The sequence below is a fragment of the Pseudonaja textilis genome, chromosome Z, assembly GCF_049901715.1.
Source record: "Pseudonaja textilis isolate UNSWEBS1 chromosome Z, rPseTex1.2, whole genome shotgun sequence".
Lineage (NCBI taxonomy): Eukaryota > Metazoa > Chordata > Lepidosauria > Squamata > Elapidae > Pseudonaja > Pseudonaja textilis.
Window position 1 is genome coordinate 48375908 of NC_142008.1, and position 13108 is coordinate 48389015.

The 13108-nt window shown below is 42.7% G+C and overlaps 1 protein-coding gene across 1 annotated transcript in view; it reads left to right on the forward strand.

Annotated features, from left to right (window-relative positions):
- The window catches only part of RBMS3 (RNA binding motif single stranded interacting protein 3), a 444163-nt gene that overhangs the window by 146277 nt on the left and 284778 nt on the right, over positions 1-13108 (forward strand). The window contains exon 3 of the mRNA XM_026708139.2: positions 8516-8607. Within this exon, the coding sequence (XP_026563924.2) occupies positions 8516-8607 (92 nt within the window). The remainder of the gene's footprint in view (positions 1-8515; positions 8608-13108) is intronic.

Consider the following 13108-nt stretch of genomic DNA (forward strand, 5'->3'; position numbering starts at 1 on the left):
GTACTTTGCTGAAGCACCTTTGGCAGCAGTTACAGCCTCAAGTGTATTTGGATATGTTATGACAAGCTTTACACATCTGAATTGGGTGGTTTTCTGTCATTTTTCCTTGCGAATCCTCTCAGGCTCAGTTAGGTTGGGTGGCAATCATCAGTGGACAGCCATTTTCAGGTCCCTCTAGAGATAGGGTTCAAGTCTGGCTAGACCATTCTAGGACATTCACAGAGTTGTCCCTAAGCCACTCCTGTGTTATCTTGGCTATGTGTTTAAGATTGCTGTTATGTTGGAAGATGAACATTTGGCCCAGTCTGAGCACTGTGGAACAGTTTTTCATTGAAGATACCCTTTGCTTCAGTTCTACAGTCCCTACTGATGAAAAACACCCCACGGCATTATTCTGTCATCACCATTGTTAGATCTCGAAAAGGAGGGAGGCCACACCAGAGCATTTCTCAAAACACGCTTTATTCGGAAATAAAGGGGGCTGTCGCGTCTGCATTGCTAACAGCAGACCTGCCAGCGAACAGCGGTTGGCTCAACCTAGCAGCCGGCTTTTATAGCCGGCTGTCGAAGGGAGCCAACCAATGGGGGGTGTAAACGCCCCCGCAGGAAGAGCGGACCTGATGGAGAACTGGTGTCAGCCCCGAGGACATAACACCCCTTCCCCCCCAGATACAAACATGAATAGTCTTGTAGGTATGCGGGCGGTTTGTGCGATCGCCCTGATCGGCGCAGTTCGGGTGAGCCCCCAGGCGGTACAGAGTTCGGGGCAGCGGAAGCTGGATTTGTTGGGAGCTGGTCAGCCACCTGTACGTGGTCGTAGACCTCGGGCCGGCTCGCTGAGTTGTCGCAGCCACTTAGTGCGGTGGGGTAGTCGGTCGGAAGGGCCGATGACTCTGGTGGACGGTTCCGGTCTATTGTCTGTTCCCTTGACTCGGCTGGAGGGATTGGTCGCCTGGGTGTCCCAGTCAGGAGTTGCGCGTGGTGCTTGGAGTGTCACTGCAGCCTCTGGGTCGGTGCTGGCGAGCTCGGCTGGACGGCTCCGTATTTGGTCTAGGTGTCTCCGCCAGATGCGCCCGTCTTCCAACTGGATGCGGTACGATTGGGGACCTGTGATGGCCACGATCTTTCCGGGTATCCACAGTGGGTCGCCTGCGTAATTCCTGGCAAAAACTCGGTCCTGTAATACAAAACTCCTGACCCTACTGTTAGACCCAATTGGCGTGTCTGGGCAATAGTGAGGGTGCAGTCTATCTAGTACTGTCCTTAGCGTCTGCCCATTAGTAACTCGGCTGGAGATTTGTTGGTGACCGTGCAAGGGGTCGAATGTTGGCTCATAAGGAATCGAGAGAGCCTGGAGTGCCAGTCATCTTGGGTGAACCTGGCTAGTGCCTCTTTGGCAGTTCTGACAGCTCTCTCAGCCAGTCCATTGCTCGGGGATGAAAAGGGGCCGTTAGAATGTGCCGGATGCCCAGGTTGGTGACATACCGGCTGAATTCCGTGGAAGTAAATTGAGGGCCATTGTCTGAGACTATAGTGTCCGGCAGACCGTGTGTGACGAACAGACGGGTTAGAGCTTGGGCAATTGCTCGAGTGGTGGTTGTGAGTAGAAGGGCCACATCGATCCATTTAGAGAATGAATCTACAACTACTAGGAAGGTCTTGCCTTGAAATGGGCCAGCCAAGTCAATATGCAGCCCCGACCATGGTGCGTTGGCGCTTTCCCATTTGGTGGGAGTGGTGATTGGAGGTGCAGGCCTGGACTCTTGACAGGGGTGGCAGGAGCTTACCCATTTCGCGATTTCGTCGTCCATGCCCGGCCACCAGACGTAACTCCGGGCCAATGCCTTCATTCGGACGATGCCGGGGTGCCCCTCGTGCAATGCCTTCAGGACGGGTCTGCGCAGAGATTCCGGGATGACAACTCTGGTCCCCCAAAGCAGGCAGCCCTGTAAACTGGAAAGCTCCTGTTGGCAGACTTTAAATGGTGAAAAATCGTTAGATGGATTACTACCCGGCCACCCCCTCCGTACCCAGTCCAGGACCTGGGCGATAAGTGTGTCTTTTCTGGACTGAAAAGCAATGTCTCTCGCAGTGACTGGAATGCTGAACTCACTGGTGTCGAAAATGGTGTGTACTGGGGCCGGATCCTCCACGGGTGTTGGCAGCGGGCATCGGCTGAGGGCGTCAGCGTGGCTGAGGTTTTTTCCTGGGCGGTGAACTAATTTGTATGAATAAGCCGCCAGGAATAAGGTCCACCTTGTCATCCTGGGTGACAAGACTTGCGGCGTTTGTTTCTCCCCGGAGAGAAGTCCCAACAGTGGTTTGTGATCTGTAACTAGTTCGAAGTTGTGCCCGAATAAAAATTCATGGAATTTTTTAACAGCGGCTACGGCAGCGAGGGCCTCTTTGTCAATTTGACTATAATTACGTTCCGTAGTTGAAAATGTTCGAGAAAAGAATGCGATTGGAGCTTCGGATCCGTTGGGAAGCCTGTGACTTAGTACGGCCCCAATCCCGAAGGGTGAGGCGTCAGCAGCTAAAACCAGTGGCAGGTACTGGTTGAATTGAATCAGCACAGCGTCTGAAGTAAGTAGTGACTTGACTGCCCTAAAAGCGTATTCCTCTTTGGGTCCCCAATGCCATGGTGTATTTTTGTCTAAAAGTCTATGCAGTGGTTCGGCCACTGAAGCTTTGTGAGGCAGGAATGATGCATAGAAGTTCAGCAGGCCTGGGAAGGCTTGTAGCTCTGGTTTGGAAGAGGGAGTGGGTGCCTCGTGAATGGCTTTGACCTTAGATTCCACCGGGTGAATGCCAGAGGCATCTATTCGGTATCCAAGAAAGTCCACCTGTTTAGTGGCTATGGCGCATTTTTCTTTTTTTAGTTTGAGGCCATGCTGTCTGAACCTATCCAATACCCCTCTTACTCTGAGGAAAAGTTGGGCTCTGTCCCGGGCTGAAACCAAGATGTCATCAAAGTACGGAACCACGCCAGGAAGGCCCTGCAGGATCCGTTCCATTAATGACTGGAATATGCCCTGGGCGACGCTGACGCCAAATTGGAGGCGCTTGCATCGGAAGGCCCCCTGTGGGTAACAATGGTTTGTAATTCGACCGTTTGGTTGTCCACAGGAAACTGCTGGTATGCCTGTGACATATCCAATTTGGCGAATATAGTTCCTGGTTCAAATGTGTGAAGTAAATGTTGGATTACTGGCACTGGGTATGCGCTAGTCTGCAGATAGCGGTTTATTGTGGTCTTGTAGTCTGAACACATTCTTATACTACCATCCTTTTTAGGGGTGTGACAATTGGTGTCTCCCATTTAGCAAAATCTGTGGGTTCAATTACCCCTTGCTTGAGTAATTTGTCTAGTTCCGCATCTAGCTTAGATCGCAGAGCAAATGGTACTCTTCGCGGCTTTAAGCGGATGGGAACTGCTTGGGGGTCTACTGAGAAGGATATAGGTGTGCCTTTGTAACAGCCCAATTCATCACTGAATACGTCAGCGTAATCTGAAAAGAGTGAGTCGGTATCGGAGGATGAGACAGCATGTACTCCCGTTAAGCTAAGGCCGAGAAAGGGGAACCAATCCAACCCCAGAAGACTAGGAAGGGCACCATCAACTACCACTAATGGCAGGTGGCCTTTAAAGGATTTGAATTTGACGAGGAACTTGCCTGTTCCGAGCACCGGAATATTCTTCCCTTGATAGTCCCTCAAGGATAGGCGACTCTTCTGCAGTTGCTTCCTGGACAGGCTGGGACGTATTTTCTTAAGTGTGCTCCATGAAATAATTGAGAGTGCTGACCTGGTATCGACCTCCATAAGGCAGGGTTTACCTTCTAAATGAATGGAAAGTTGTATTTTATTAGAGTCAAAAAGTATGGTTAGCTTGATAGCATGTATAACAATTTTCTACTTGCCTGGGTGGCCCCGGAGGTAGGAAGATGTCTTTTGTGGAGTCACATGCGTTGCCTGGCACACCCTGGCGATGTGCCCTTTCTTGTTGCAATTGTTGCAGGTGGCGTTTCTGAACCTGCACATCGCTCTGGCATGGGGACCACCACATGAGAGACAAAGTTGGGTGTGCCTAGGCGCGTTGCCGTCTCTAGGTCTAGCTCCTACCTGTGGTTGCTTGAATGGTTTAAGGCGGTGGACTTCTGAATGTTCAATAGGCTCTTCCTCGTTCACTGCTTCCTCGGAATGCACAGTGACTGGACTGGTTTTGGGTGCGCCTCCCTGTATTTCAGCGGCTGACTGTATGGCTAGCTCAGCGGCCAGGGCTTCTTCGATTGCTTGGGCGAGGTTAAGGTCCTTTCTGGCCAATAAGCGCCTCTGTAGCCTCGTGTCTCTGACCCCACAGACAAGTTGATCCAGGAGCATGTCATCGAGGTAGTTTTTAAATTCACAATGAAGGGCTGCGGTTCTGAGGGCGGCCATATACTGGTTTATGGTTTCTCCATCCACTTGTTTCCTCATGCGAAAGGCAAAGCGTCTTGCGATCTGCGACGGCTTTGGCGAATAATGATTGGAGAGTATCTCCAGCAGCTCAGACCACGGAACATTCTTTAACTCCCTCGGGGCGCATAGTACTGTTGCGGTGTCGAACACTGTGGCCCCGCAGTAACTCAGGAAAAATGATTTCTTCTTATTGTCTGTGGCGTCGGCCAGCCCAACAGCATCAATGTAATGATTGAAACGGCTCCTGTAAGAGTCCCACTTGTCTTCGTCTGGCTTAAATGGCGGGAACGCGGATTTGAATTCATGTTTGGTTTCAACCTGTGGCAGGTTGATCAATCTCACTGGGAATACAGGCCCTGGATGCGGTAGCAGCTGCAGCTCATGCAGCGCTATTTCAGCTCAGTGTCTCAGCTCTTGGAATCTCTCTGGGTTTGTGTGGGTAGCAGCTGCAGTTCGCAGTGCTATTTCAGCTTAGTGTTTCAGCTCTTAGAATCTCTCTGGGTTTCCACGCTCTATATTGCCCTTGGCAGCTAGGCTGTAGCGCCCGTAACTGACGTCTGTTTAAATTTCGCGCCCTTACAAGGCGTGGCGGCTATGGCTGTAGCTTCGTGCCGACAGCGATTTAAATTGCGCACCAACTTTCAGCGATTGTGAACGCAGCGCCGAGGCTCGGCTAGGCAGAATCCGGCAATTTCGGCTGGATTCAATGCCGGGCGGCTGAGGCTCTCAGCGCCCTACTTCCCTGTAGCTATTTGTGCACTTGAGCGGCTACACGCTCCACTTCGCTCTGTATCTGTAACGGCTGACCCGAGCTCTCAGCGGCGCGGCTACGGCTCAGCGTTCAGGTGTGTGACTTCAGCTCTTGTATTGCTGCTGGTTGGCGTATCCCACCCTCGTCGCCAATGTTAGATCTCCGAAGGAGGAGGCCACACCAGAGCATTTCTCAAAACACGTTTTATTCGGAAATAAAGGGGCTGTCGCGTCTGCATTGCTAACAGCAGACCTGCCAGCGAACAGCGGTTGGCTCAACCTAGCAGCCGGCTTTTATAGCCGGCTGTCGAAGGAGCCAACCAATGGGGGGTGTAAACGCCCCCACAGGAAGAGCGGACCTGATGGAGAACTGGTGTCAGCCCCGAGGACATAACAACCATGGTTCACTGTTGGGATGATATTGGGCAGGTGATAAACTGTGCCTGATTGTAGCATTTAGAATTGAGGCCAAACAGTTCAATCTTTGTTTCATCAGACCAGAGAATCTTGTTCCTCACAAGTCTGAGAATACTTCAGGTGCTTTTTTGCAAACTCCAAGCAGGCTTTCATGAGTTTTGCACTGAGGAAAGGCTTCTGTCTAGCCAATTTGCCATAAAGTCCAGATCAGTGGAGGGCTGCAGTGATGGTTATCCTTCTGGAACTCTGTCTCATCTCCACACAGGATCTCTGGAGCTCAATCTGAGTCACCATCAGGTTGTTGGCCACTTCTCTTACTAAGGCCCTTCTAATTCAGTTGCTCTTGGAAGAGCTCGGGTTTTGCCAAATTTCTTCCATTTGAGAATTATGGATGCCATTGTGCTCTTAGGAATTTTCAGAGCAGCAGAAATTTTATTGTAGCCTTCTCCAGACCTCTCCCTTGCAATAATCCTGTCTCTGAGTTAGGAGGAGATTCAAATTTTTTAACAACCTGTTCTGTGGGTGTGGTTTAGTTGATGGGCGTGGCTTGGTGATCATGTGACTGGCTGGATGTGGCCAACTCAACATCACTCACATCAAGGCACGCTTCTCCTTGCCTGGCCTCTCGTGACTGTAGGGATGCTGCAACAGCCGTAAGTGTGAAAAATGGTCATAAGTCAGTTTTTTCAGTGCCATTATAACTTTGAATGGTCACTCCACACAAGCAAAGTACCAGCAAAGGAGGGGGAAAAAACTCCAGAGATGTTCCTGAGACAGGAAGTCTAGTCCTGCCAAGAATGTAATAAGGGTTAAGGGAGAGACAGTTTCTGTAAGCAACAACAGAATGTTTCCTTCCTGCCTTCCTTACAGGATTAGGCCAGTAATTTCTTCTAACAACCGGTTCTCCGAACCGCTTAGAATGTTAACAACCGGTTCTAGCGAATAGGTGTGAACTGGTAGAAACCCACCCCTGTTCTGAGTTCTGCAGGCAGTTCCTTTGACCACAGGTCTTTTGATCTGCTACAGCAGTGGCCCTCAACCTTTTTAGTGCCACGGCCCGGTACTGGCATCACAAAATGATCCACGTTCTGGTACTGGCATCAGCATGCATGACAAGGCAAGGCGAGCCAAGCGACCGGCCAGCCAGCCGTCCCCCGCTTCTCTCCGCCACCTTCAACTCCTCCTTTGTACCTTTGTCAATGGGCTTTGCTTCAGGATGGCTTCAGGACAGTCGTTCGGCTCGCCTTGCCTTGGGTGCTGAAAGAATCCTCGCGCCTTAGTTTCGTTCGAAGACCCCCCCTTCAATGAAACTAAAGTGCAAGGATTCCTTCAGGACCCAAACACCGCTTTCCAACTGGAAAAGCTTACCCGGAAGCACTTTCTCATCAAACAAGATGGCGGTGCCCAGCAAACCAGCGCCCCAGTAGGAAATGTTCCACGGACCGGGACCAGTCCGCGGCCCGGTGGTTGGGGACCCCTGTGCTACAGTATGCATTGTCAGCTGTGAGACCTTTTATAAAGAGATGTGTGTTTTTTCAAAACATGTCAACTTAGTTTAATTTACTCCATTCAAGGTGTAGAAACATGTCAGCAACAGTCAAGAGAAATGGGAGGAACTTGAACTAAATTTCAAGTGTTGTTGCAAAGAGTCTGAATACAATGTGATATTTCAGTTTTTCTTTTTAATACATTTACTGGCATTTCTAGAATTCTGTTTTCACTTTGTCATTATGAGTGTAGATTAATGAGGGGAAAAAAAGATTTTAACAACTGTAGTATCAGGCTGCAGCATAAAAAAATTGACAAAAGTGAAGGGGGTCTCAATAGTTTATAAATGCTCTGTAAATGGATTTATTTACACACTTAATATGCATGTTTAGAATGTAACTCTTACAGAATTTTCTATTTTGAAGCAGTTACCATTGAGTTAAATATGAGAAACAAGTTATTTACAGGAACCTTAGCATAAAAATCATAAACTTCATTATATCATCAGCAATTTCTTAAAACAGGATTTATATATTTGTGATATATGGAATTAATTTGAATATTAGATTCATTTATTTTTTTTCTTCTTTTAATACATGCATGAGATATTAGTAAGTTTAAAGTGCATTAAATGCTGCAGCATATTTGTGATTGCCTTCGGTGGTTGCATATTGATCTGGTAAATGGAGATGTATGCCTAAAGCTATTAGCACTCTAGTCCTAAATAACTATTATAGCTTTTGAGGTGGATGCAAGCTCTTTAGATTGCATAATCATTACAAAAGATGAAGTTATATCCTTTCTCCAATGAATACATTGCATATATTCCAAAAAGTATTCATATATCTGATATGAAGGGAAGATTCCAAAATTCAGTTCAGTGCAATAATTATCTATTGCATCATTCTTTTAGAAACCTTTGAAAATGTTTAACAAAAGTACCATTTTCTATAGCTTAAAAATGAATGAATTGCTTTGTTTGTAGAGTCATCATTGTAATCCCACAATCAGATTAATTAAGTAACCTATTCTGGATAGATAATAAGCTATTCTGGAAATGACCATTGATTTTTAAAGATCCCAGGTTTATTTTTGGCATCTCCAATTACAAGGATTAAATGCCAGGGAAAGTGAGTCGTTTGCTGAAGACTCCAGAAAATCATTGTCAGAGCAGACAATAAAATTTTGCTGATTCATTCACTGGTTTGGCTTAATATAAAACAGGTCATGTCTTACTTAACATTTCAGCTGGGTGTGTTGAAACTCATCCAAAATCTTGAAGTAACAATTGGTATTAAATTTGACAATGTTACATTGTTGATAGGGAAGATTTGGTAAACTACTTTATTCTTTATTCATATTATAATTAATGCTACTTTCCCCCCCCTCCTCTCAAAAGGTTACGGTTTTGTAGATTTTGATAGTCCAGCAGCTGCACAGAAAGCCGTAGCATCTCTTAAAGCAAATGGTGTGCAAGCTCAGATGGCTAAGGTAAGATTAATGTGTGAACATTGCTTGATTGTACTGCTTTACTTTAATATAATTTGATATTAGCTGATAGCAAAAATTCAGATTATTTTTGTCATTCTTTTCAGAATCAAAATGTCTAATGATTTTGCCTTATTCATTTATATATATATATATTTTTCTTCTCTACTGATTTGTTTATTTCTTGGTCATCATCAGTCTTTATGCATTTGTAAATGTTATGTCCTCCTTTTGTGCATCTAAATTTTATCTTGCAAAAAACAAAAATGCAATACATTAGTGTCAAAGTTTCTTGAGCGAATCCAGATTTTTTGTCCTTCATTAATGTGTTAAATATGAACTATAAATATTGGACAATAAGAGAAGAACTGCATCCGTAAGGTACTTTCTGGTCCAATTGCCTCTTGAAAAAGCATATTTGGGACAACCATGACCTGGATGATTGAGAATCTCCATAGACAAAAGAACTGTATGTTTTGTGAGAAACATCTAGGTTGGATATGAGAGTAATTGGTCCCAAGACTTCAGATCTTAAGGAAGACTTTTTTATTTCATGGATAGCCTGTGCAAATAGTTGCTGGAAATATGTAATGCTTTTAGCTGTAACAAGGTGGCCCAGTTGAAAACATATTTAGGATAAGTACCCAAAAGTCAACAACTATTGAGAATGTTCTATGTTTGATAACATGCTTTACATATTTGCGTGCCTGGAGCTCATCCCTTGTAATATAGAAAATGTTTGTTTGCATATAACAGTAAAGATTTAAATTGCCTGGTGTTTATCCTTTCTTAGAAATTTGCTATCATGAATCCATTGTCTGGTGGAATCCATTACTATTTTCTTTTAAATGACCCAGTTCAAATGATATTTCATTGTGTGATATTGGGATCACAATCAAAAAAGGAAAATTAGATATTATGCATTATCCCATGTAATGTTTTTAATAGCGTGCATTTGATTAGTAACAAATATTTTTGTTACTAATCAAATGCACACTAATTAAGAACGAAGGATTCTTTTCTGTTTGTACCCTTTGCACATATAAGATTAAGATATAAGGGATTTCAGTAACAGTTATGAATGTCTCAATTCATCTTACCATGTATATGATATTAAATAAGAATTAGATTTATGTATTTTTAGTCTGAAGCCCTTGTTAATGTAATAGATGTTTCCTTATTTGTTTGTGCAGCATGTCCAAAACCAGATCGTAATTTTTGACTGAGTGTTTAGTGGAATTGAAGAGTTCACACATACAAGAAATCTCATTTGTGAAGACTGGAGTTTTATGCTAAACTCTACTTAAGTTTGATTCATCAGAGATTGTATTATTAGACCATTCATATACTATAGACCACTGTAACACATTTTAAAACATCCTGATTTATTAATTGACTTTGTTTAAAATAACCATTGTATACCTTCTGCAGCCTAATTAATGTATGGTTTGGTGGTGTAATTTCCTTTGTGTAAAATGAACATAATTTTCTAGAACAAGCAACTGCTACACCAAGGCTACCAAGATGATATCTCATCAAAATATTTGAGAAAACCATTGCCTTTGAAATTTGATACTTTTTAATATGTTTTCTTTGCTGGCAATGTTTTCTAAACAAGGATCTTATTTTGTACTGTTCTATTCCTTAACATTTTCACCGAAATAAAATACTCCTCTATTTAATTTTTTCTGAGGAAACTTATGGAAATTGGCTGTTGGGTTGGAGGATGGAACAATGATGCAAATCAAGCTAGGTTTCTCGAGGCAAAAACATGGGATATTGATTCAGTTTAGAAGTTCCATAGTTTCTTCACCTGAAAAACTCATGTTACATATTTTCAATATTAATTAAATCTGTGTATCTACATAATAGGACTGGAAAATGGAGAATGAAAAAGGATTAAAATTAAGGTTGTATAGGAATATACATAAGTGTGATTAAGTTAATGAGTACTGGCTGTCCATCAGTTCTAACTGAAATTAATAGGATAGAGGTAGGAATCTTTGTGTTATTGAATTGCAACTGTCATCCACTAAACTGTACCATCTAGAGGGAGGGAGCCAATGAAGCAAGTGATACTGAGTAGCATGAAATTTTGTATTATGCACATGTATGCAATTTATTTTATTTGTGAATTGATAATTATGATTTCAGCATCAGCTTTATGTCTTGGGTATCTTTGGTAGATGACAATTGATGATGTATCTTCAGACTTCTGAAGATGGTTCTATTAGTCTATTGCTCTTTGTCTATTATAAGTACTCTTTTTCCTCCTATCAAACAACTTCTATATATGTTTAAATGTTGTAAGTTACTATTGTAAAAGTTGCCTATTTTTTAATGAAATTAATTGCTGTTTTTTTTAAAAAAATTCCAATCTATGCTTGGAATAAAGAGCCATAGATATGCAATGTAGAAGCCACAAGAAATATATCAGTGAAGAGCAAGACTATTTTACTTGATATTCTATTTTTTTCTGAAGTAGACCTCCAAGGAGTTAAACAGTCATTTTTTATGAAATTTGAGAACTTTAAAAAAAGTAAATCTAAAGTGGATATGTTTTCCTCCTTATGCAAAGACCGCACAGTCTAAAGACTTACAATGGTGGAGAGTCCAAATGTACTACTTTATCCTTATGTGATAATAATGTATATTATGTCATGAACAAATATATTTAGTCATATCAAAAAGTTTTAGAGGAATCCAATAATTTAATTACTATATCAGTGAATAATAACAAAGCCATTTTTGCATATAATATACACACACTTATCAAAATATGCTTGATCAATACTGTAAGTATATAGAATCATTTCCATTGACTTATTCATTTTAATGTATAAAATTAAATGGAAATATCTCCAAAAACTCACTCAAAACATTTACAAAAAATAAAACAAAACAATTTTTGCAGATAATACACACATCCTTTTTCTCCTCCAACAGAGGAGTCTATGCTCATGTTCAGAGTAGGGAGCAGTTGAAAAATGAAACAATGAGAAAATACTAATGCATAGTGGATAATGACTGACACAAGAGAGATCTATTTCCTATAGGCTTTTTTTTTCTAAGCCCCAGCAGCTTTTAGTGGTTTAGAGGTCACAGGGTTATGGTCGTGAAATATAGGAGGATGGAGCACTCTGTAGGTGCCCTGAGTTCCTGAAAAAAATGGGATATAAATACATGCTATACATGTTTGTGTCAGTGGTGGGATTCAAAAATTTTTACTATCGGTTCTGTGGGCATGGCTTGGTGGGCGTGGCAGGGGAAGGATACTGCAAAATCTCCATTCCTTCCCCACCCCACTCAGCTGCTTTCCAGCTCCATTCTCCTGTGCAGGGCAACAAAAGAAGACCCAGCTCATCAGCTGGGATTCAGGAGGCAGAAGGAGGTGGGACCAATCAGAGCGGGTATTTGCCAGTTCTCCGAACTGCTCACAATTTCCACTACCAGTTCTCCAAAACTGGTCAGAACCTGCTAAATACCACTCTGGTTTGTGTGCCACAGAGGAATATATAAAATAATAAATATATCAAGATTTTTCTTCATGTATCTTAACATTGTTGCTTCTTTAGAGGTATAGAATGAATACTCTCCTTGCTGCTGGATGAGGAGGGAGTAAAGGATTGCATGACTGACTGGAAAAATGTCATAGAGCATTGAAAATGAAGTTCAAGTGACTATTGCAGGAGTTAGCTAGTAGCACTGAAGCAGCCATAACTTCCCCAAGTTTCATTGCTTCAGGAGTTATGGGTTCTGGGATTATGAATATATTCTGTAAGTTATCCCATTTGAGGCACCTTGGTTCAAAAATTGTTCTCTATTATGCATTTCACCTATCTAACGATCATGTCAATAATTATTTGGGACCCTTCCATAGTTATATTTTGTAGTTAGGTTTAGCAGCTCTCGTAGATCTTAGTTCACATTGTTCTTTGGCTTCCGCCTTTCCATCTACTGCACCTTCCTTTTCAATCACCATTTGGCAGTCCTCTTGGAATTCAATTAGTGAGATTTCTTTTTCTGCCTCTTCCTCTTTCCCTCCAAAAAATTCTGTATAAAATAATTCCGCTTTCTCAATTGAGTCAATTCTATGTCTCTGTTCTTGCCATGTGAATATTAAACCTTCTGGAATCAGCCATCTATAATTCACCCCTTTTTAAGTAGCATTTTAGTCAGGAATCGGTATTCTCTTCTCATCTCTCTCACTCTTCTGGGTATTTGTTTCAAGAGCACAATCTCCTTGTCTTTATATTTCAATGTTTTCTCTTTTGCCACTTGGAATATTTGTGTTTTAATGGCTTTCTTTGTAAATCTAATGTGAACTTCTCTTGGTAAGCTATTTCTCATTGCATATCTTGTGAAAACTCGATAAACCTCATCTATTCCATCCATCATCTTCTCTTCAGTTATTTCCAAAGCTTCAGCCAATATTTCTATCATTATCTCAGCTAGATTTTGTCCTTTTTCTTCCTCTGTTTTGGAATCTAAGATAGAATTCTGA